Here is a 25570-nt window from a genome sequence, read left to right as displayed (position 1 = left end):
TTGCCAAAAACAAAAACAAAAACTCAAAAAAATCCAAACCCGTGGAAGCAAATATCTCAGATCACGATACTGCTTTTGCTAATTTTATATTGACTATTGACAACGATTTAATGGCCATTCCTCATGACATCGTTACTTGATAAATATAGATCTTTTCTTCCGGCTGATTCTTATTTAAAATATTCAATGCAGTCTAAACTCATTGATTTCTATAGAAATTCAGTTGTCAAAGAACTTCAACAAGTTCAAGGCAAATATAACATAATATTTAGTAGCAAAATAACTACCATATTTGAGATGCCATATTAGCTGCTAGTCAATTGAAAACTGACCTCAAAATCTCAGTGTCAACTGTAATAGACACAAATAACGAACAGGTGTTTCATTCCGCTGCAAGTATACTTAGAAAAGACATCGAAGCTCTACAGAAGAATACCTAACTTTGAATGAATTGTCTCTTCCTTCTTCAATTCAGTCAATGCCTTCGTATTCATTGCAATTCATTTTATGGTTACTCGATGAAACTGCAAGGAAAAGGGGGGGGGGGGGGGTATAGGTACAAAACCTATTATGTAATAGATATTAACCAGAGTAAAATACACAGCAACATATAATACTATGGAAGCAGTAATAATTGTGAAAAAAATCCAAAAGCAACGAGTAGTTATAAAAATAACTGAAGTATCCGCAAATTCAATTTGAGGTCATATTTGACTGTTGTGTTCTGTTGCTTTGGTTTGATACCTCACCCATTATGATAGTTTAAAAAATAATTTTTAAGTATTGTCCTGCATGACACTCGATTTTTACCTGAAATCGAAATTTTTCATAAGGTTAAGGTGCTCTTAACATTTTATAGGTTGAAAACTTGATTTTGGAAGTTTTATTTATAAAACTTAGGAAAAAAAAATTCATAATAAAATCTCAATGATTAAGGTTTATGTATAATAACAAACATTACTAAAGCCAAAACAGTATCATTTGTATTTAGGTAGTGTAGAAATAGAAAAAAATGTCAAAATAGAAACCCTCCCAAATTTTCAGAGATTTTTACATATGACCTTTGACCTCAATTTAAAAAAAAACGTGACCATAACAAGTCCTGACGATAGGCATATTGTTATAGTACACGATTTCCTCTTTCCAATGATATATTATATAGGTGTGTGTTCGGTGGGGAGATTCAATTCAAAAAAATTTGCCTTCAGTCACCGCACTATAGCTGTATTTTGTTGGTTTGGGTTTCTTTGCATTGGCTTGCAATATCATTGTTTACACTTAGTATTCCCCTTTGTTTATATATTATCTTCCTAATCAATAACATAACAAATATTCAGCCTGATGTTTATTGTTTAAACAGACATCAAGAACAATGGCAATAACGAAAACAAAAGTTCTTGAAATTACAAAATATAGGCACAAGTGAACACAGTCATACATAAAATATTTATTTTCAATTTTACATTCGAACAGCTTTAATTATGTTAACTATAATGAGATTAAACAGTACAAATCAATGTGTGGTAATTATCTGTCTTTATCAAATCAAACAACTACATGTAGTTCAGTTGGTTAGCAATTAGTTAACCCTAAACTTAAATGTTTAAATATAAGCCCTCAAGCCTCATGTCCTCTTTGATAGTGGCTGATTTAATAAACTGTTTTTATTAATGTTTTATTGAAGATCATAGTGTATACAGTTTACAAACAAATCAGTATAGAAATTATAAGACTAGATAACAAAAATTATTGCTCAACTTTCTTCATTTGCTCACAAAATAACAAAATATAACTAACTAGGCAACAGTTGCACCAAAATATAAACAAACACACTGGGTAAGCAGATTTGTAAAGAACTTGGCGAATAAAAAAATCCCCAATCAAAACTAGGCAAAATGTATATTTATTTAATTATAACTAAATTTTTAATTCCTGGTGATTTCCTCTATAGGCTTTATATGATTTTTTTTAACTGCCCCAAAGAAATTTTGTATATACTGTATAAAAGTGTTTTCCAATTGATTTCTCAATACAGATTACAGAAAGTCCAGGATAGGTACACTACTTTAACACAAAAAAGTTTTGATGTACTTGCTGAAAATTCATGGTACATATTTAGCATGTTTAGTGAAGATAATTTGAGAACAAAAATGATAATGTAACAACTGTTTTCATCATCCTCAATGAAATTAATGCTTCATGGAATCAAAAATATCAATGTAAAAATCCGAAAAATATATCTTGAGTATGCACAACTTGTGAGATTCAATCAGAAATAAACGATAATATTAAGTACACTGGTTATGTGACCTTTCCACCCACACCTTAATGCTTTAATACTGGTCAAATGACCTACCAATTACATACCAACACCTTCAAGCTTCAATACTGCTTTCAAAAACAGAATTTGGCTCTATAATTCTGTACCAAATAACATATTATTACATAGCAATATAATATTTCCCACAGAAAGTTACCAAAAGTTAGCCTGCAATAAATTCCAATATTGCACTAGTGCATTAAATCTTCAAAATTCATGACGTCATCAACGACAAAATCTTAGTTTAATCCAATTTTTACTTTCAAATATTATATTGCTATACAATAAAAGGGTTATTGCATAAATATTGGGGAATATTGTCCCTCATAGAACATATATTGCACTCGCAAGCTTGTGCAATATAAAATTCTACAATTTCCCCCAATATTCATGCAATAACCCTATATTATGAACTATTAATATACCATTATTTTCATTATGGATTGAATTTCGTAATAAAATCTTAAGATTAATAAATTGCTCCTTATATTTTAAAAATAATAATGATTCTAATGAAAATACACAACCAATCTTCACAGCTGTTGCAGCTTATATTTGTCATAAGTCTGAATAATGAGGTGACTATGTTTAGATGAACAATATATAAACCTCAATGCAATGCAAATTATTTTTATTTAAAAGTATATCACAATGTAATCAAACTTAACAATGTAACCAAATTATTACAATGTAACCAAATCATTACAATGTAACCAAATTATTACAATGTAACCAAATCATTACAATGTAACCAAATTATCACAATGTAACCAAATTATCACAATGTAAACAGAATAGTAATCATTGATTATCATTCAAACAATTCTTTTATTAAATGCAACCAATTTTGTATTAAGTCTCTAAAGTTAAGCCACTATAAATTTTAATGGTATTCTGTTTCATACAAAAAAGTAATAAACCATAAGAATGCTTGTTCTGACATCTTACTTCACTTAGTATTAATTTTTAAACATAACAGATTGTGGATTATTTCCCTATTTGTAATGCCTATACAACTACAGCATTGGTTGATTATTCAATGATTGGAAGACATATCAGACAATCACAATATTTTGGCTTAGGTTTTTGAAAATATGACTTATACATCAAACTGTTAAGGATCTTTCATTATGAGGGGATGCTTATGAAAATCAAAATGTTTTATAAAAATAATATATGAAACAAAACCATATCAACAATTAACATTTTAATATCTTAAAAATTAAAAAAATCTTGATTTCTGAAAAATGGATCCTGACACAAACAAAAGTTAGCCCGAATAATTATTTGTCAAGCATAAGGATACTGCAAATACAGGGAAAAAATGAAAAAAAAAAAAAAAAAAAAATTCAATATCATGAATATTGAGATCGAACATAACACCTATACCTTTAATAACTAATATAATAACAAAACATGCAATAATATATACGTGTGTGTGTGATTAATTGCCCTATTTTCATAATTTTTATAATTGTCTCAAAAGTAAATAATAACCTGAATTTTTCTTTCATTTAGACTTGCATATATCTTAAGACCAATCCAATGGTTCTTACAAATAACTAAAATAAAACTACATATTATTCTCATAGAGTTACAAGGACTGCAGCATTTACAATTGTCTTCAAAACTTCCAGACATTTTTCTGTTGGAGGTGTGGCAAAAGTGGCCACACCCCATTTCTGTCCATCATTCTCAACGGAAACTGTCAAACTTGATACACACATTCCAGCATTAGCCAAAGCTCCTAAAAAGAAACATTTCATAAATGTCATTCAGGTTCCATATATATAATGTCAAATAAAGTGTCTTTTTTACATCCTATATTGAACATTGTCTATTTCAAGCTATATATAGCCTGTTAATTTAAAATATACACTGTTTTTATGCCCCACCTACAATAGTAGAGGGGCATTATGTTTTCTGGTCTGTGCCCCTGTCCGTCCGTGCGTCCTTTCACTTCAGGTTAAAATTTTTGGTCAAGGTAGTTTTTGATGAAGTTGGAGTCCAATCAACTTGAAGGTTAGTACATATGTTCCCCATGATATGATCTTTCTAATTTTAATGCCAAATTATAGTTTTGACCCCAATTTCATGGTCCACTGAACATAGAAAATAATAGTGCGAAGTTCAGGTTAAAGTTTTTGGTCAAGGTAGTTTTAAATGAAGTTTAAGTTACATCCACTTGAAACTTAGTACACATGTTCCCTATGATATGATCTTTCTAATTTTAATTCCAAATTAAAGTTTTGACCCCAATTTCACAGTCCACTGAACATAGAAAATGATAGTGCGAGTGGGGCATCCGTGTACTATGGATACATTCTTGTTTATAGATTATGATTGGTCATCTCAACATAATTGATTTTTCCGCTTGAGGCGGTACAGTGAAAGTGCGAAAATCAGTGGCTTTGAGATGACCAATGATAATCTGTTTATTGTATGACAATGTTGTTAATTTCATTGACAATTGCATGTGCACTCTAAAGTTTATAGCATTAACTACTGACTGAGAAAAATATTTGTCAATCAGTAAAATCAAGGGAAAATTTGGTAAAATAGCAATAAGGAACTGTATAATCCTCCTTATGTTGACCTCATCTATCTTTTTCACATAATTACATTGAGAACTTCACAAGAGGTATTTTTCATGTCTGCTATTGATTATTACTGTATGATATCTATTATGAAATACAACAGGTAATTTTACCAAGATTGTTACATCACCAGAGTAGGTACAGTGAGCTTGATTTAATTAGAACCAGTAGCTAAGACGTATTCTAAAATTCTTTGTCTACTTGTACAAATTGAACTCTTCTTTCTGTTGTTAATTGAGAGTTTTGAGTAATACTAACCTGCTACAGTTGGTAGTAACTGAGGGTTACCAGTTCCTTTGAAGAGTAAAGCTACATCAACTAGTGAGGCAGGTACAGAGAACTGTTGACCTTGGACTTCAATGAGAAGGGCATTACCACCAGAAGTTGTTCCTGACAGACGGAATCCATTGTTGAATATCACTGACACTACATTAGTATATGGAGCTGGAGCTGCTTCTTCATGGGTGTTCTTTACCTGAATAATTAATTACAACTTTAAACAGTGATAGAAGCTAAAATCTAAAAAAATAAACTCGACCTTCATTTTGTTTCAAGAAACAACATGTCTTGATTTGAAAAGACTTCTTCAAAGAGTTTTCAAATGATTGCCTGGACAATGCTTAAATATCACTCTTGGCTACTCAACAATGATAACAGCAACAGTGTTCTCCCCAGAAATTTTGGATAGCATCACATTTTGCGTAAAAAAAAGTAACTGTATTTTTTTTAATGTCGTTTGTCGCGTCGCGTTGATGCTCTATTTCCTTTATATGTTTTAGTTTATATTGGTCAATTCATAACTGAGAATACAATTAAACTATAACCTATAACCACAAAAACAGTTGTTTCTGTTTATGTCTTCTTTATTCATTTATAGTTACAGAATTATTTTTTTCCTCTTGTGCCAAATAAAAATAAATATGTGGTTTCAGTTACCCAACAATAAGTCAAATGAATGAATGAGTGCAACCTGTATATATACAAAACTAAATTATCTAGTATACAGAATTAACTACTTTTTATATTATATCAAGTAAAGATAAAGTAGCAAAAGAAGCAAAAAAAAATCAATTTAAAAACTTTTTTTATCATGTTTATGAAATTCATTGTTTCATGCCACTCAATGAATTAGTCCCAGTTGTTTCTTATCTTTACATCAAAGTCATATGTATTTTTAACAAAGTTATCTAACAAATAGTTTGTTAATGCGTAGTTTTCTCTCTTGGTTTAATTTTTCTGTCTACTGTCCATCTGTTGTCATTATCGTGAAAATGCGGATTTTTGTCATATCTGGTCCGGTTCCGATCCGTAGTTTACACAAAAATGTGCAATGGCGGCCGTAGTAACATTTACGAAAATGAGTCCGAGAATAAACATTGTTTGACAAGAGATTGTGAATGAATAAGACGCTTGTAATGCATTAAATGGATTAAACATAAACTTAAGCCAATTATGATAACTTTTTAAAGAAGTATTAGACTTATTTTAGCTCTAAACCAAAATTCTCGCTCTCGTATTACCAGAAGAGAAAGAGAGAGTTGCACAAATAAACGACCTTTTTTTAAAAAAAAAAAAAAAAGAAATCGTTTCAATCTTTGAAATTTCGTAATACAAAACGTAGATTTCGAATTGTTTTGTGATTGCATTTCTCCATGTCGATATTGGTGATTGCAGACACGTGGTATTAGTCATGTCACAAGTGTCAGCTTGGGATATTCGCATCCAAACAGTTATCACCCTGAGGGCAATTAACACCTAGCTATTTAATCTCTTAATTGCCTTTAGTGTCCGACTTAAAGGGATTACAATTAAAGGTGATATGATTTTTATGATCATAATCGATAATAGATGAAAGTTCAAAATTGAGGATAAGTAAAATAGCATCTTCAAAATAATTATAGCGTCGCGGGAATTATTATAGCATCACGGTGAAAAAATATAGCGTCGCGGTACCGCGACGCTAAAACGGCCTGGGGAGAACACTAAGCAAAATTCATGAAAATTAATCTGGACTTTCATTAAGTCACAGAAAAAAAACCATTTCTAAATTTAAAAAAAAAATGTCAAAGCATTCAAGTTATTGCCCAGCCACACCTGTACATCACTAAATTAATAACCATTATCTTCCTTCAGAAATCTGTTTAAAAAATACAGAGCACATGCTATCACATTTATGGAATTAATTAATATCAAATCCTACAAATTTCATACAGCATTGCTAGGGTTTAATAAAATAGGTGCAGACAACAAAAAATGACAAACTTGAAGGTAAATGCTGTTTGCAAATAGATTTCACTAATTACCAAACTTAAAGGGAAAACAAATATTGGTATAATAAAAATGCACTCACATTTAATCCAATTTGTTTTGCCAAAGCTGGAGAATTAACTAAATTAAGAGTTGCACTATCCCCTCCTCCTATTGCAGGAGAGTTCTGTAGTAATCCTGAGAGTATAGCTGCACTCAAGTAGGATCCAGCTTGTTTCAATGATGGTCCTAGAAAAAAAATCAACTTGTCAAAAATGTCACCTGTTCTAGATAATTACCAGTAATGTTTTAATATGTTTCTAGCAAAAAAAAAATCATCATTAATACATATTAAAATATGCTAATAAAATAGAAAATGATTTAATATTGAATTTGAAAAAAGTTATAAGCTGATATAAAGCCTCTTTTTTAAACCACTAAACATTTATTAACAGTATACCATTATACGTCCTGTTAAGTCGTATAAAATCAAAAGTTGCTAAAAGCAAGCTATGGTTGATCACTAACAAACATGTTTTACCCTGTCACATTCTTATTGTGTCTGCCCCTAGTCAGGAGCATGTATTTCAGTGGTTGTCATTGATTCATGTCTGTCATATGATATTAATTTTTCATATTAAAATGTTTTGTTATAAATAAGACCTTTGGTTTCCTCGTTTGAAATGTTTCACATTTTTCATGTAGAGGCCTTTTTATAGATGACTATAATTGCTTGCATACACTTTATTTAAACTCTGTTGGATAGTTGTGTTATTGGCAATTATACCACATCTCCTTACCTTCATATAGATATTTTATGATTTATCAATCTCTTGTGACAGGTTATTTTAAATATAAGCCTAGCAAAGTACTGATTACATACTTTGAGAGAAAAAGCATGACTAGTTTATGTTCTGTAATGTTATATTTATGTAAAAGTCATAACTTGTTCTGAATACCGTTATAAAATCTGTTGTAAAGGGAGATAATTACATGAATTAACTGTTGTAAAGGGAGATAATTACATGAATTAACTGTTGTAAAAAGTAAAATCACAAAAATACTGAACTTAGAGGAAGATCAATTGGAAAAGTCCATAATCATATGGGGAGATAATTACATGAATTAACTGTTGTAAAGGGAGATAATTACATGAGTTTACTGTTGTAAAGGGAGATAATTACATGAATTTACTGTCGTAAAGGGAGATAATTACATGAATTAACTGTCGTAAAGGGAGATAATTACATGAATTAAACTGTTGTAAAGGGAGATAATTACATGAATTAGGCCCAAGACCACAATTAATGACCCCGCTTTTCGTTGTTCACGAATATAGTTCCCTTTAATTATAGTGTATTTCTTCTTAAATTTTTTTCTTTCCTTTTCTCAAACATTTCTTAGCTTTTATAAGGTGGAAATGAAAGAAGAGAGGTGAAATAAATTTTTAGATGTTTAATTTTAACTGATTTTGATATGGAAAGAGTGATTAGGTCAGGTGCAAAAAGGTGATATTTACAGTTTTCGGAACATCTCTTGACTTGTCCATAGGGGTATGGATGTGTATTGGCTAAATTTGTAAGTTTTATACGTGCAATTTTTCTGAAACTTGGACATATTTTTGGACTTGTACTGTACATTACACACACAAAAAATTAGACAAAAAGAATAGGCAAATTTTTTTTAATGCGACAAAACATTATAAAGAAATGATAGAGGAATTAATTGTGGTCTCGGGCCTAAGAGGTGCATTTCAGCAAATTTTTAATTTATACTTTGACAACTTCTCTGAATGATCTATTGGTATTGATTTGTCAAACTATATGAGAAGAAATGATTTCCACTTTTATTTCATAGAAATTTGTAAAAAAAGTCAATCAGCTGATATGCCCAAAAAGTAGCTTTTTCACTTTTTTCAATATTTTTGCAAAAGCAGCATCCTTAATTTTTCTCTGACATTTTTTTTTTATATCTATTTGTGTTTGTGGTATTTATTTCATGTGTTTTACTCATTTGTGAACTCTGAACACAAAGAAAAGTGGATAAAAGCATTAAAAGAGTGCAAAATGTGCTGTTTTAATAGTCTAGGTCTAACGGTCCGTATGAAGCAAGTGAAATATGAAGTTCTATGCACTTAAAAATTGTATTTCTTTAAACAGATTGCACTGAATCTATATCAAAAGCATTTATTACTGGTTGTTTAAACTTGTCTGTTTCACAGAATACCTTTATTTTCTTCTGTTGGATGGCTGGTGGTTAAAATATTGGCATTTTAAGATTGAAATTTCATGCAGGTTTTAAACAGTAAATTGAAAAAAACTTTGCATCAGACCATACTGTCTACATACATAGTTAAAAGCAACAGTCTTGTAACATCCAGGCTTCATATTTGATCATATCTCAGCAAGGATTTGAGCAAAAAGAAGCATATTTCCATCTCCAATATCATTTATATGCAATTTAATATGGAAATATAGGGAACGGCCCAAATTGACAACTTGTTATTTTAAGCTTGACATTGCTTAAGACCATGTAAAACTCATGTGTTATGCTATTTGAAACTTATATTTACATCAAAAGAACATTTATGATATGTAAAATGTTTTGTTTTAATTTAACAACTTCAGAAAATTGTTGTAAGTGGAAAATATTACATTTCATATAAGGCCTCACTTCATTTGAAAACCTCTATTTTTAGGCATAGGCACATATAAAATTAACTTTTGTCAAATTTTTATAAGTCTCATACATTAAGTATGCTATCATGTACTTTGAATAGATAATATCTTATCCATTGAGACATTAAAAAGTGCAATTTGGTGTTTTTTTGGGATTTTTGAAGCCAAAATTTGAAAGTTGAAATTGTTCTATTTCAACGTCACAATTCAGCAACCAAAGTTGAGATATAAAAAATGCCACATTTTCTATAATATATATCATATGGCTTTGAAACTTTGTAAACTGACTCATAATACACTAAGCTTAAATCATGCCAAGTTTTATTGGAATTGGTCAAGTTTTTGGCCCCTAATAGGCCCAAGACCACAATTAATGACCCCGCTTTTCGTTGTTCACGAATATAGTTCCCTTTAATTATAGTGTATTTCTTCTTAAATTTTTTTCTTTCCTTTTCTCAAACATTTCTTAGCTTTTATAAGGTGGAAATGAAAGAAGAGAGGTGAAATAAATTTTTAGATGTTTAATTTTAACTGATTTTGATATGGAAAGAGTGATTAGGTCAGGTGCAAAAAGGTGATATTTACAGTTTTCGGAACATCTCTTGACTTGTCCATAGGGGTATGGATGTGTATTGGCTAAATTTGTAAGTTTTATACGTGCAATTTTTCTGAAACTTGGACATATTTTTGGACTTGTACTGTACATTACACACACAAAAAATTAGACAAAAAGAATAGGCAAATTTTTTTTAATGCGACAAAACGTTATAAAGAAATGATAGAGGAATTAATTGTGGTCTTGGGCCATTAACTGTTGTAAAGGGAGATAATTACATGAATTTACTGTTGTAAAGGGAGATAATTACATGAATTTACTGATGTAAAGGGAGATAATTAAGAAGTTATAAAAGATTCTCTTTATACCGTAAGTTGTGACTTGCATATTTTCTACATTTCCTGGATTTAAACCTGCTGCCACTTGTCCTAACTTCCTACCAAGTACTACCCATGGTCGAGATTCTGGACTCAAAGCATTTGTCATGGCATGAGCATTTATCTGCAACATAAAACAACAAAAGTGTGAACTGAAACATCATGACAAAAATTTCAAAACACTTTCCATGTTTACATCCGTTCATGAAGACTGTTCTCAAACCTGTTTTCTAAACAGCTAGAAAGATAAATACTACAGTTTGTATGGCAATTATACTTGTACAAATACATTTGTTAGTGGTTGTGTGATACATACCTACATATGTCTAAAACTATCTATTTAGGATAATGCATAGGATAGATGTCCCATTGTGTAATTTTATTAAAAGTAGATATTCAACAGAACAAGAGATCTGTTAATTCAGAAAATTCAAAGGTAAATGTTTGGATGACCTAAAGAGTATGAGCAGACCAAATAAAACCCTTTTTATTTTAATTTGACAAACCAAAAGTAATTTTGAAAAAACTTATTTTTAACCATCTACTTACAGCACCAAATAAACTTTTTCCTCGCACCACATCAACAAATTGTTCTGCAATCTCAACAGCCACTCGTTTCTGTGCTTCAGTGGTACTTGCTCCTAAATGTGGAGTTGCTAATACTTGGGGCATCTTTGCTAAGGTGAAATCTTTAGGTGGTTCACTTTCAAAGACATCTAGACCTGCTCCTCCACATTGACCAGATTCTATAGCTCTCTTGATGGCAGCCTCTTCTATGATTCCACCTCTTGCTACATTTACTACTTTAACACCTTTCTTACACACTGAGAATACTTGGTCATTAATTAAATCTGTAAAGACAAATAAACCTTTACCTTACAGAATGAGTTACTGCTTTAGCATTCATTTACTACAAATGTAGCATACTTGGTCATTTATCAATTCTATACAACAAAGACACAACAGATTTTATCTTAACTAATAAGTACTTGGTTATTGATGAATACTGTATAATAATTTCCAAATCCTGTAGTCTTTTTGTTGGATATGTTTCTCAATACTGGACTAATTTTGATGAATATTGTCTTGTCAACTCTGTTGAATTATTAAAATATCAGGATTATCTGTACCCTTTTATCTTATATGCTTAGATTTCTAATATCTCTATTAGATTATCATTTCAAATAGTCACTTTGCTGAAAAATTGTGAATAATATCAAAATGATACAATCTAAGTGAGATCCTTACATTTCTCAAATATTCTTCAACAGGTATATTTAAAAAAAAAATCTAAACAGGCTTTATCTGAGGAAAAGCACTAATTTGTTTCCAACCAAAGATGCTGTTGACTTCTAATAAAAGAAAATAGACCTAAACATGACCTGGACCACACCGACTTACTTCTGGTCTGTGGAATGAGTGGTGTGTGGACTGTAATATAATCAGCTAGTGGCCAGATCTTCTCAAGTGGCATCCATTCTGTGTTAAACTCTGCACTAACTTCAGCAGGAATGATAGGATCATAACCAATGGTCTGAAAATACAGATGGAAATCAAGTTTGTGATCAAAAACATTATGACTATAAGTTGTTCATTATGTCCATTGGTGTTTAATTTTCTAAAGACTTCAAATAGTCTTTGAACAGATATGTCCTGATGTTCCAGACCACAAAATGACTGTATAGACTGATCTTAATCTTTTTTTAATGAACGATGGTCGCATTGTTTATTTACTCAACATTTCCCCAAGAAATATCACATAAATTCTGTCATAAATGAAAATTTCAAATAGTATTTTGCTGTTGTATATAATTGTGTCAAATGAAAAACAAATTTAAAGCAACTTTATGAAATAATTTTGTGTGAATTCTTATGCTTAAAAAAATCTTGGGAAAACACTATTATAACAAATGCCATCACTCTTACAGCCACAATTTACTTGAAATTTTGTTAATTCTTGGTAATCCTACAATGGCCAGCATTGAGATGTGTAGCCTGTATATATCTTGTAGGGATCAGAATTCTTGGTAATCCTTCAATGGCCAGCATTTAGATGTGTAGCCTGTATATATCTTGTAGGGATCACATGTTCTTATCATAAATCATACTAAATTTACCACTTATTGTTTATCTTTCCTTCAGTATTTTTACTTACTGTCATTCCAAATGACTGCATCCTTAGAGCCACTTCTTTACCAATTCTTCCTAAACCTATAATTGCCAGGGTTTTTCCATAAAGCTCATTACCCATCAGAACTTTTCTTTCACTCCATTTTTCCTCCTTCATAGCTCTATCACCTCGATGTATATGTCTGAAAAATTTACATTTAAATTTTAAGATTTATTTATAACATTTTGTTATGGAGCTACGACAATTAATAAACACAATGGAATTTAACATTATCTAACTACAAAAATATACTATCCAGAGTTCTTGAAATTTTTTTCCTCTGGTGGTCGTTGAGGGAAATATTTTCTGTTGCAAAATACTGAAACTGTGCGAGTCCTTTGCAAATTTTGGTGGACTTATCATAGGATCACCACTTTTCAATAACTCTGACTATCTGTTATGGTCTTATGTTTCTCAAGACAATTTTTTAGGACAATTGGATATTGAACCTCTGCATGTTCTTATATGTATATACTAAGAGGAAAAGACATCTTATTCTGCACATTTTCAGTAAAGATATTTAACTTTTTTAGTCATTGCACATTCTTTCAATACTCTTTAAAAATTGCTTTATAAACTAATATGTGTTCCAAGACAAAACAAGTGAAAATGTAAGCCACTGCTCACTGATGATACCCCGCCAAAAGTGGATAATCTTAATAGTGTAAAATTATGCAAGTGTTCAGTAAACAGGAAGTTGTTGAGTGATGAATCAGCAGTATTTACCTTAATTAATCACAAATCAATGTGCAAGTATGTTCACCAATATTTACCTTGATAAAGCACAAATCAATGTGCAAGTATGTTCACCAGTATTTACTTTGATAATGCACAAATCAATGTACAAGTATGTTCACCAGTATTTACCTTGATAATGCACAAATCAATGTACAAGTATGTTCACCAGTATTTACCTTGATAAAGCACAAATCAATGTACAAGTAAGTTCACTAGTATTTACCTTGATAAAACACAAATCAATGTACAAGTATGTTCACCAGTATTTACCTTGATAAAGCACAAATCAATGTACAAGTATGTTCACCAGTATTTATCTTGATAAAGCACAAATCAATTTACAAGTATGTTCAGCAGTATTTACCTTGATAAAGCACAAATCAATGTGCAAGTATGTTCACCAGTATTTACCTTGATAAAGCACAAATCAATGTAGAGGTATGTTCAGCAGTATTTACCTTGATAAATTAAATTAATGTACAAGTATGTTCAGCAGTATTTACCTTGATAAAGCACAAATCAATGTAAAGGTATGTTCAGCAGTATTTACTTTGATAAAGCACACATCAATGTACAAGTAAGTTCAGCTGTATTTACCTTGATAAAGCACAAATCAATGTGCAAGTATGTTCAGCAGTATTTACCTTGATAATGCACAAATCAATGTACAAGTATGTTCAGCTGTATTTACCTTGATAATTCACAAATCAATGTACAAGTATGTTCCGCAGTATTTACTTTGATAATTCACAAATCAATGTACAAATATGTTTAGCAGTATTTACCTTGATAATGCACAATTCAATGTACAAGTATGTTCGGTTGGTATTACTTTGATAAAGCACAAATCAATGTATAAGTATGTTCACCAATATTTACCTTGATAAAGCACAAATCAATGTACAAATATGTTTAGCAGTATTTACTTTGATAATTCACAAATCAATGTACAAGTATGTTCCGCAGTATTTACTTTGATAATTCACAAATCAATGTACAAATATGTTTAGCAGTATTTACCTTGATAAAGCACAAATCAATGTACAAGTATGTTTAGCAGTATTTACTTTGATAATTCACAAATCAATGTACAAGTATGTTCAGCAGTATTTACCTTGATAAAGCACAAATGAATGTACAAGTATGTTTAGCAGTATTTACCTTGATAAAGCACAAATCAATGTGCAAGTATGTTCAGCAGCGCTAAGAGTGTTTCCACCTGGTGTGCTGAAATTAATAAAGATGAAAATTTGTTAACATACATAAATAAGAAGCTATGTTTCTCTTTTTTTACTTGTGTGTTAGTATGCAACAAACAGCTATGGCTTCCTTTAGTGGCTTCTTAAATCAGTAAATATATTTTGCATGTAAAACCAGATTTGGATAGGTTAAAGTGTTTGTAACAACATGAACAAGATGTATGAATTTTTGTTGAAACTAATAAAAATTTAGAACTATTAAAATATATGCATTTAATCTATAATGGTTTACTTTTACAAACTATGACTTGGATGGAGGAGAGTTGTTGGCACTCATATCCCTTCTTCTTATATCTATTATATAGATTATGGTATTCTCTTTGATTTCATTGGTGTTTCAAAGGACCTCAATCAACAATAAAGAAGCTATATGGAGTATGGTAAACCAGTGTAATGTGGATCTAGAATTGCTTTTAACACAGAAATATGTAATATTTTTGGTTGTGAATATGCTGAAATTTAATAGAAAAGTTTAACTGTATGACAAAACAGGGCTGTACATGGATTCTTACTTCATCACAATAATTCCTCGTTTTGTAGCAACATCACAGTCGATGTTATCGACTCCTGTACCAGCACGACCAATTATCTTCAGGTTGGTTCCAGCATTGATGACATCAGCTGTTACCTTAGTAGCAGATCTAACTACCAGTCCATCATATTTCTATAGATAATAAAAAACATATTCAGCTAAACTCAATAAGAAAGGAATTTTCATAGTATTTTACCAAAATGTTTAAATAAAATCTATGTTATTAAAAAAAAAAAATAAGAAGTGATAATGAGATAGATCTCTAAAGCTTACAACACTAAATACCAAAGACATGTCCTCAACATAGAGCCTGGGCTCATACAGTACAGCAAGCTATAAAGGGCCCCAAATATGTCCATCCTAAAGCATAAATAATTAATGGGTTTTAGAAGAGAAAAAATTCAGAAGTGATAAAAAGGAGAGGTTACTCGATGAAGAATGCTGAACATCACTGATGACAACAGAAAACAGATACATTGTACATGCAATATTCTGTAATTATTAATTACATCATCATACTCCATCTTTAACATGTTTAATTATTCAAAGTAAGCGCTTTAAATCCTCCTCTAAATTCAAAGTAAAAGAGCAGATTTTCTTGTCATAAGATGTAAACAGTTTATGGGATTAGTGAACAGGAAAGAGACATATAACTTTTAATCTTGAATAAATAATTTGTACATTCTAACAAATATACTACCACTAGACAGGATGCAGACTATTGGTAACCAGATTAAAAAGAGTTTAACAGGATCTGCTTTGGATACAATGTAGTGAGGTTTTTTTCATATATAAACCAGGGTATAACACTTATGATATAATATCATATTCATCTTTGAGACCAGTGACTAAGAAAGAAATTTTTAAAATAATATTTTGTGTTTTAAAAAGATCATCCAATAAACAATGAGAGTAACACATTGGAATTCTTCTTTACTTTTATTTTGCAATTACACATTTAATTCATGAAGATTAATGACTTAAACTTTATTACTTGGTACAACTGACCATGGGTACTATCACTATAGTATTTAAAAAAATGGCAGGCAAAGACATGCCATGAAAACTGGTTACATCAGATGATCTGGACACAAATGGTAAACACGAAGTAGTAGCCTAAATGCATGTATATAGACAAAGTGCCATGAAAACTGGTTATAACAGGTTACAATTAAGTTTATTCATACTTCAGACAAAAGTTTTCATTATATGTTTATTTTGTAGATGTATCATTATTCATTATATGATTTCACCAATTTAATTTTGAATCCATATGGAATCATAGAAAAATTGGACTAAACTGACCTCCAAACCATCAATGATTCTGAAATGAGGAGTACCCAAATTGCATCCATGCTTAAATTTGGCATTGTCAAAAGTATAATAACAGAGCTTTTGTTTAATTTTTTCAAATATTTTGAAGAATTGGATATTTTTCCATGCTTACTCTTCGTTTTTTAAGAAAAGGATACTTGTAACATATTGTATTTGCTCATTTTAAAAAGATGATGTTTTGATGACGTCGCATGGTGACGTTTCAGTAGATTTTGCTTTTTCAGTAAACACTTCATCTGTTGATAAATACTATGAACAATTTGTGCATATCTTAATATTTTTACCTATGTTGAAAGATGTGCATAGTATCAAATTATAAAAATACAAAGTGTTTAGTCTCTAGGAAATCTTTTAAGATTTCCGCTGCTACTTTCACTAAAAAGGTGCAATTTGGGTACTCGTTGCAATTTTGGTACTGTTACGTTGGAACCCAGAGATATAGCGTCAAGATTTCTACTCTTGACACATACAATGTAGGTGACCGTGATGCATGCATTAAGGGCATACGATACAGTTACAGGGAAGGTAATGACGTTGCTAACGTAAAATGTTATTTTCGCGACGTCAAACTATGACATATCGGGAAAAGATGCATTTTTCGACTGATTTTTATCATTCAAACTGTTTTAATTTGAAAACGAGTGCATGTACCCCTATTTTTTAAAACAGCAATTTGTTTCATTTTGCAAGGAGATTATGTGACCAAAATTTTATAAAACTGTAAATAGAGCATTTTTTTTAATTTTGATAAACATGCAGCAAAAAATGACGTTTTTTCCCTATTCATGAACATTTGATAAATATAGAGTTATTTCGGAATAAAAGTTGCATAATTTTTAATGATACTTATAAAATACAGAAATTACCGATTATTTAACAAAAAACAATTTGTGTTTATCTTTTAAAACAAAAAAGTTATGTCTTTCTTTCGAAAAAGAAAATACGGACACAAATCTGAATTTTGAGCAAATATACAAAATTTCGACCTCATTTTACTCAAAAAGAAGCACATGAAGGTATATTTTTATTACATATTTGATTTAATCAGATAAAAAATAGCCTATATGCAAATTTTCATCAACTTGTAAATACAAAACTGTATCGTATGCCCTTAAATCATATGAGACACCTGAACTTGATGATACTTACAGGAATTTCCGTCAAAAGTTGTTCTTTCGTTAGCTTAGTATTTTTCACCACTTGAATTCCATTCTTCTGTAAAATTTCGACACACTGAGTGTCAATTTCATCTGTGATTAAAACTGATTGCAACTGAAAGGACATTGTTCTAGTCTTGCAAACACGTTACAGTAATCGATGTTTTCTGTAGCAGTCGGCAATGCAAAACGGTGTATAGTCAAATTCGAGCAAGCACCTGTTGGTGTAAAAGTTCCGACTTTTAAAAATAATCAAATTGTTTATGCAAGTATGATGTACTACGACTTGAAAAAAAGGAAGAACATAAAACATGAACCACTTGGTTCAGTCATAATAGTTATAACAACAACAAATCAGTTGAATGGATAAGTGTAAGCGGACATAAACACTTATATAACACTATTTAGATGTACACCGTTGCGAATGTCATCGGAACTTTTTGATGTCATCCGGAATATTTTGGGAGTTTTCCTTGAAAGTAGGTCAACACTAGTGCATGATGGAAAATTTCACAAAACGTCCAAATGCAATTTTTTCTCAACTGAATATTCAAATTAAATCAAGGACAACCCAATTCCAAGATTAAATAAACTGTTATAAGTGATTAAACCATGGTCCGTCCAAACAACATAATAATATTCATGTTGATGAAGGTGACATGATGTTTTAAAAGTTGACAAAATTTGTGAATCAAATGTGTGACAATAATAAACATTGTACTTCATGAACTTATCTGGAAATATATTTGCTACTGCAATATAAATCATAAGTTGTGAACTGTAAGGTAATATGCTCAACTTTCAGTCATAATTCATTGATATGGCCATTAAAAAAAATGTTACTCTGGCACTGCGGAGAGAACATATAGCTTCGAGATCTAAAAAAATATTATTTTAGTTAATTCAGTAATGAAAGTGAAATAGTGAAATAGTGAAATGATAATTCGCTTTTAGCTCCAATTTGGTTCAATTTTGTCAAAATAAGCAAACTCGGAAACATCGCTGATGAATTATTCACTTGCAAGTGACTGAATAATTCGACCTCATTGAATCTGTTTTCATGCCGTAACTTTCAATTTTACCCTTAGCTAGAGTTTGTTTACGCCTAAATCATACGTGTGCAGTTATCAAACAGAAAAGAATGTAAACATTGAAAATGAAACACGGGTTAATGCTGTAGGCTTTAATAGGTCATGTTTAAGAAGTAAAATCACAAAAATACTGAACTCCGAGGAAAATTCAATCGGAAAGTCCGTAATCACATGGCAAAATCAAATGACAAAACACATCAAAAACGAATGGACAACAACTGTCATATTTTCAAAGAATTTGAGTCTGTTTGGACTTTTTGTTTTTTCCCTACGATACAGGGTAACATAGTTTGCCCCATAACACCGATTGTTCTTTTCATTTAACACTTTAATAGCGCTTAAAGGTTACTACCAGAAAAATTCTGAGCAGATTCTAGATTTCTTTTTTTTTTCTTTTTGAGACTCAAATAATACCATTTCAAATAGAATCAAATCTAAGTAAAGAGTCAGTAAAGTACGAGTCGACCTTTTGCCGCCTTAAAAAAAAATCTCGAAAAGGAGCTCAATAGCATACAGAGGTGGATTTCGAGCCCATTTTTTTCTAGGAAACATTTGGTTGGTTATATCGGCAATCACTGAAGCCTAATCGGAGCGGACATCCTCTTAGACAGTCAGAGTCAGTGGCCCCCCACTTATGAAAATTTCTGGACCCACCACTGACCTATCAAAAATTTTAGCTTATTTTGTTTCTTGGATAATGCCATTGCGACTTATAGTATCAATTTTAAATTCTACATTATTTTCATTTCACCTTCGATCCACAAAAAACATTCGTGTACAGGTGTAACAACGATTAACATTCATGTTGTATATTATTAACGTACTACGGACCCCTTTGATGGTGTCATCAGAGACTCATATACAAATCTATTGGTCCCAGGTGTCATAGAATGCAATTTATAACGAACGATTAGGCAAATTTTACCAAAGATATTCATGATCATTCATGCTTTAGACTAGTCCCAGATTCCAGAATAAAGATAATGGTTTACTTTTATAAATAGTGACTTGGATTGAGAGTTGTCTCATTGGCAATGACATTATATTTTAATTTTGGCATTAAATTTCATTCCCTAGTTTTTGACCCATTTTTCAAGGTTTTCAATTTCTTGTTGGAGGCTGATATGATTTCTTTTCTGTTGATTTCCTTTTCTCTGTATAAGTAACAGTGGCGGATCCAGAACATTTCTTAGAAAGGGGCTGACTGACCTAAATGGGGACCCGCTCTAGTCATGCTTCAGTGATTCCCAATATAATCAACCGCTTTTTCCCAATAAAAGGGGGGGGGGGGGTCAAGATGCGTTCAACATAGTCACCATTTGAATTATTTAGTGAAAGAACATCATCTATATAGCGGAAAGTAGAGTTAAAGGATATTGCTAACTTCTTATCTTTCTTCCTAAGAAGTTCCTGTATGAAGTCAGCCTCATAATAATTAAGAAACAAGTCGACAAGAAGAGGGGCACAATTCGTTCCCATAGGAATGCCGATAGTCTGTTGAAAAACACGTCCTCCGAACGTAACAACATAGGCGGATTTAGGGGGGGGCCAAGGGGGCCCGGGCCCCCCCCCTTTTTGGGAAAAAAATTGGTTGTTTATATAGGAAATCACTGTAGCGTGACTCAAGCGGGCCCCCTCTTAGGTCAGTCAGTGGGCCCCCACTTATGAAAATTTCTGGATCCGCCACTGCACAAATATGTTGTCAATCAAGAAATCAAGAAATTTGATAATGTCAGTTTCAGAGAATTTTTTGTTTGAATCAGAGTGATCTTTACAAAGTAGGATTTATCCCTTCCTCAGACAATATACTTGTATCTTCGTTGGCCATTCTGTTTTATGAAACAAAGAATACCAACTCTTTCAATTTGTCTTTTAGTTCGGAATGTGGAATACTTGTATAAAGTGTAGAAAAGTTATATAGAGATTTCTATAAATACCAGACACGTAAAAACAAAATACCTACCATTTCTTACTCAGGATGAAGGTTATTTCAAAATAGGATGGCAAGGGCGGCTGTTTTTTTCAAGCATTTTTTTAAATTCTTCTAAATTCCTTGATCCTTTCAAAGACTGGCATTTTAATGACAATTTCATTCATGTTGACATATTTTAAGATGGTATCCTGCTTAGCATTTTTCTTTTTTAATTCCTTTTTTATATTTTAGTTTTTAAGATACATGTAATAGCAAAAATGCCCCCCCCCCCTCCCTAAAAAAAAAAGGTATTTAAAATGCTTCGCTGAGCGCAGCCTGTTATGACTGCAGATGTCAAACCCTGAACAGTTGGGGCAAATTTGAACACAATATTCAAGCTTGATACTATCTGAATTTGGATTGTGATCTAATTTTTGACATAATATAGGTTTCTGACACAAAATAAATGCGGTCAAGGATCTTACAAATCTATTGCGCAACACTGCGCAATTGGAGATTTTTTCTTGAAACTTTCAAAAATTTGAAATTTGAAATTTTTGAACTCTTAAAAAAATGAAAAAAAAAATCCCCACCCTCTTCCAACTTTTTAACCCCCCCCTTGGTGCAATTACCCCAAACTCAATCCCAACCTTTCCTTTGTAGTATGGAACCTTGTAGTACAATTTTAAAGAGATCAACATACTTGATTTGATAATTGTCAATGATCTTATTACTTAGTAAGATAGCAAATTTTGAACACTTGGACCCTTTAGGAGCTAGTGACCATTGCTGTTTAAGATATGATTATATGTGTTACTTTAAATACACAGAATGTGGTATAGAGAGATTAAATTACTATAAAGCAGACTATGTTGCTTTGCGAGAAGAGCTTAACATAGATTGGGAAAAGAACTAGATCATAAAAATACAAATGATATGCTAAAAGCTTTTATGGACAAGTTTAACCAGGCTGTGAGAAAGCATGTATCAAAGAGCCGACCAAAAAATTCAACAGATAATACAACACTGACTTAGTAAAGAGACTCTTAGTAGTGTTAGACGTAAGCATATACTTTGGGAAAGATACATGGGAAAAAAGAATGAAGATAGCTCTAGGGAATTTTGCAAGGCAAGAAATAAGGTTGAAAAATTAACAAGAAAAGAGAGAAAAGACCAGGAAAGAGAATTTGCAGAAACAGCGATCACAAATAGTAAAAACTTTTGAAAATAAGGTAATGCTAAAAGAAATCCAAATCTGATTTGTCAGAACTACATAAAACAGAAAACAACACATTAAAAGTTGCAAGTAGTGACTCAGACAAAGCAGACGTTCTTGCTGATTTTTTTAGTAGTGTGTTCACTAATGAAAATGATAAAAATATGCCAATAACGGAAAAGGTAGATTATAGCCAACAGTCAAGTGATGATTTATTAACTAAAAAAGACATAAATTGTTGTTTAATTTGAACATATCCAAATCACCACACCAAAAACTACTATTTGAATTAGCCTCTTTTGTAGCCAAACCTTTATGTATGACTTTCAAAAGTTCATTTGTAAATGGGGAGACACCGAGGATTGGAAGATTGTTATAATAACTGCTTTATCTAAGAAGGGAGATAAGAAATCAGCTTCAAACTACCGTCCAGTTAGTCTCACAAGCATGCAAAATTATGGAGAAATGTATCCTAGCAATCAACAGTTTGGCTTCATGGGTGGTAGATCAACTTGATTTCAGTTGCTGAAAGTCCTAGATAAGTGGACAAAGGTACTTGACAAATGAGGTATATTACACTCGATTTATGTTGACTTCATGAAAACGTTTAACAAGGTTCTACATATGAGACTACTACACAAGATTTAACACTATGGTATCAGTGAGCAAACTACAAACTGGATAAGAAGCTTCCTTAGCAATAGACAACAGTGCGTACAGATCAATGGGTCAAGATCAAGTTGGTGGAATGAAACCACTGGAATTCCCCAAGGCTCTGTATTTGGACACATTTTATTCGTTTTTCTATTCATTAGCGACTTGCCAAACAATGTTATATCATATGTATCCATGTTCGCATACGATACCAAATTATTTAGAGAAATAGTCGACCAGAGAGACCAGAACCTTATTCAGAAAGACCTCGACATCCTATTTGATTGGAGCAAAACTTGGCTATTGAAATCCCACCAGACAAGTGTAAAGTTTTACCGATTAGTGGAAGGAATACTACACACGAATCTCCAAACTACACAATGAAAAAGTATGAAGGCGGTCGCAATGACCTTGAAAATGTTTAATCAGAAAAAGATATTGGTGTAACTATTGACATGAATCTGACATTTGCAAATCAAATTCTAAACCAAGTTTATAAAGCTAAATAGATCCTAGGTCTCACTTGTCGTTCATTTATCCACCTAGACAATCGCACATTTATATAATTATTCAAGGCACTTGTAAGACTGGAGTATGCAAACAGTATATGATCACCCTATAGGAAGGCTGACATTACAAGTATTGAGAATGTGCAAAAGAGAGCGACCAAAATGTTGCCTACAATGAGAGACTTGCCATACGAAGACCGATTACGAAAACTCAAGCTTTGAACCCTCCGTTTCTGCCGTTTACGAGTTGACATGATAGAAGTGTACAAGTTATTGAAAGGGTAATGCGACACTAGAGTAACAAATGCTTTATTGAGGGGGGGCAAGGGGTTTAACTGTTATGCTGTTATGGGGCATTTTAATTCTTTGTTATCTGTTATTCTGAAAATATATTTACTGTTAGCTGTTATTGTCTTATTCTTTGTTATCTGTTATAGGACTATTATCTATTTTGTTATCTGTTATTGTGAGAATCTATTTGCTGTTAACTGTTATTGAAAATTGGAATGTTAGCATTTTGACAGCCAATCTTCCGTCGAAATTGAAGATAATTGAAAATTGTGATTTGAATGGATAATAGTCTCATTGGCACGCTTACCGCATCTTTTAACAATGTATATCTATTGGGGTCTTTCTACTGGTAATATCGGGTGGACCTGTATTTGCAGAAGAATTTCAGTAACATACATCACATAAACATATAAAATCAATTGGACCAAGGACCATTCCAGTATATATTATTATTATCCTTTGTAATAAATTCCATTGTCTGTGAACATGTAGCAGTTTGTACAAATTATAATTCACTTATTACTTGTACAATAACTTATAGTATGGATTTTGTTATATAAAAGGCATTGGTACTCCCTATAGATTTTTTTATTCAATGACCACATAATAATCTTTATGTTGTACTATTGTCCCTGATTTGGGGAGGATTGGACACCAACTAGCATGCTAAAGTTGACGCAGTCACATTCTGTATGTGCCTATTTCCAAGTCAGGAGCCTGGATTCAGTGGTTGTAGTTTGTTACTGTGTTACTAAGTTTCTCGTTCACTATTTTGTGGATAAATTAGGCAGTTAGTTTTCTCCTTTGAATTGTTTTACATTACTAAGTGGTGTGGGTTTGAATTATGGCTTTGGGAATTATACAACATCTTTTTCTTTTAGCATTTATATTATAAGTGCTACTCCCTCTCTTTTCATTTACATGAAAGAGAATCCTGATCACCATATTTTTAAAAGCTTTTTAGCTGCTTCACATGGCGAAAATTGAAGCTCAGAAACCATTGATGCAAATACAGATGTGTCTTCAGTTTAATTTTTCGACAAATACCCTTTTTAAAATCCTTCAGCTTCTCCATTGCTGTACCCAAATTTTCCATATATTATAATTTCACATAAGATACATGATTGGTTTTTCACTTGGTGTCATCCAAATTTTCACTAGGTCCAATTTCTATTATACTATCAGAATTGTCACTTGAGTCAATTTCTATTATCAGAATAACCACAACTGGCATGCGTGTTTCAGTTACATGTCCTGTCTCCACTGATCTGGGTATTTTTGTATTTTATAAGTAAGTTTTATCATGAGGTCATTAAATAAAAAAAATATATTGTGCATCAATGTTTTTTTTATTACTTGTAAAGTATATATATTGCTTTTCAGAAAAAAAATAATCTAAAAATCAAATTGATAATAAAGTTTCACTGGCTGCACTATTTTCAAAAATTAAATAAAAAAATCTAAATCATTAAAAATTGATCCCTCAAATGCCCTAGATTAAAAATATCCCTATATCAAAAACAGAAACTAGTAATTTCGTTCAGAAAAATTCAACATCCAAGTTACGGAAAAAAAATCAACCAAGGCAGAACTGCCTCAACGGCCGAAACGTCTTGTTTGCACAAATTTTCTAGGTCCATACCACAAGTTATATACTAAGATCTACGAGTCATCTACTGGATTGGTCTTTGACAGATTTATTTTCATATTTCATTACTGTTATCTGTTATTATCCCTTTTCAATTCCTTGTTATCTGTTTTTCACCAAATCAATTCACTGTTTTGCTGTTATGGGGACCCCCCTTGCCCCCCCCCTTTATTAGAGACGCACAACAAAACTAAAACGACTCAATGAAACTTATGAAACAACGACGTCGTCTGGATCTGAGGAAGTATTTTTTCACAAACAGAGTAGTGGACATATTGAAGAA

At 31.6% G+C, this 25570-nt stretch overlaps 1 protein-coding gene across 1 annotated transcript; it reads right to left on the bottom strand.

Moving 5' to 3' along the window:
* Positions 1-1326: 1326 nt before the first annotated feature.
* LOC143065476 (D-3-phosphoglycerate dehydrogenase-like) lies at positions 1327-18304 on the bottom strand. Its single transcript, XM_076239055.1, has 10 exons — positions 17959-18304; positions 15455-15606; positions 14845-14910; positions 12931-13087; positions 12177-12309; positions 11325-11626; positions 10767-10899; positions 7268-7413; positions 5176-5392; positions 1327-4067 (listed from the first exon to the last, which is right to left on the bottom strand). Exons 1-10 carry the CDS (start codon positions 18091-18093, stop codon positions 3907-3909), a joined length of 1602 nt encoding a protein of 533 aa, XP_076095170.1. The 5' UTR covers positions 18094-18304; the 3' UTR covers positions 1327-3906.
* Positions 18305-25570: the final 7266 nt, after the last annotated feature.

Source organism: Mytilus galloprovincialis, chromosome 2 (genome assembly GCF_965363235.1).
Source record: "Mytilus galloprovincialis chromosome 2, xbMytGall1.hap1.1, whole genome shotgun sequence".
NCBI lineage: Eukaryota > Metazoa > Mollusca > Bivalvia > Mytilida > Mytilidae > Mytilus > Mytilus galloprovincialis.
Note: the sequence above shows the minus strand (reverse complement) of the source record. Positions and strands in the feature narration are given on the sequence as shown.

What these genes read in the sequence shown, in the direction of transcription:
- LOC143065476 (XM_076239055.1), bottom strand. Translation starts at nt 18,093, where the DNA reads ATGTCCTTTCAGTTGCAATCAGTTTTAATCACAGATGAAATTGACACT. An exon ending in CGAGGAATTATTGTGATGAA is followed by an intron (nt 14,911 to 15,454) that starts GTAAGAATCCAT and finishes TATTAATTTCAG; the next exon opens with CACACCAGGTGGAAACACTC. An exon ending in CAAAACAAATTGGATTAAAT is followed by an intron (nt 5,393 to 7,267) that starts GTGAGTGCATTT and finishes TTAATTATTCAG; the next exon opens with GTAAAGAACACCCATGAAGA.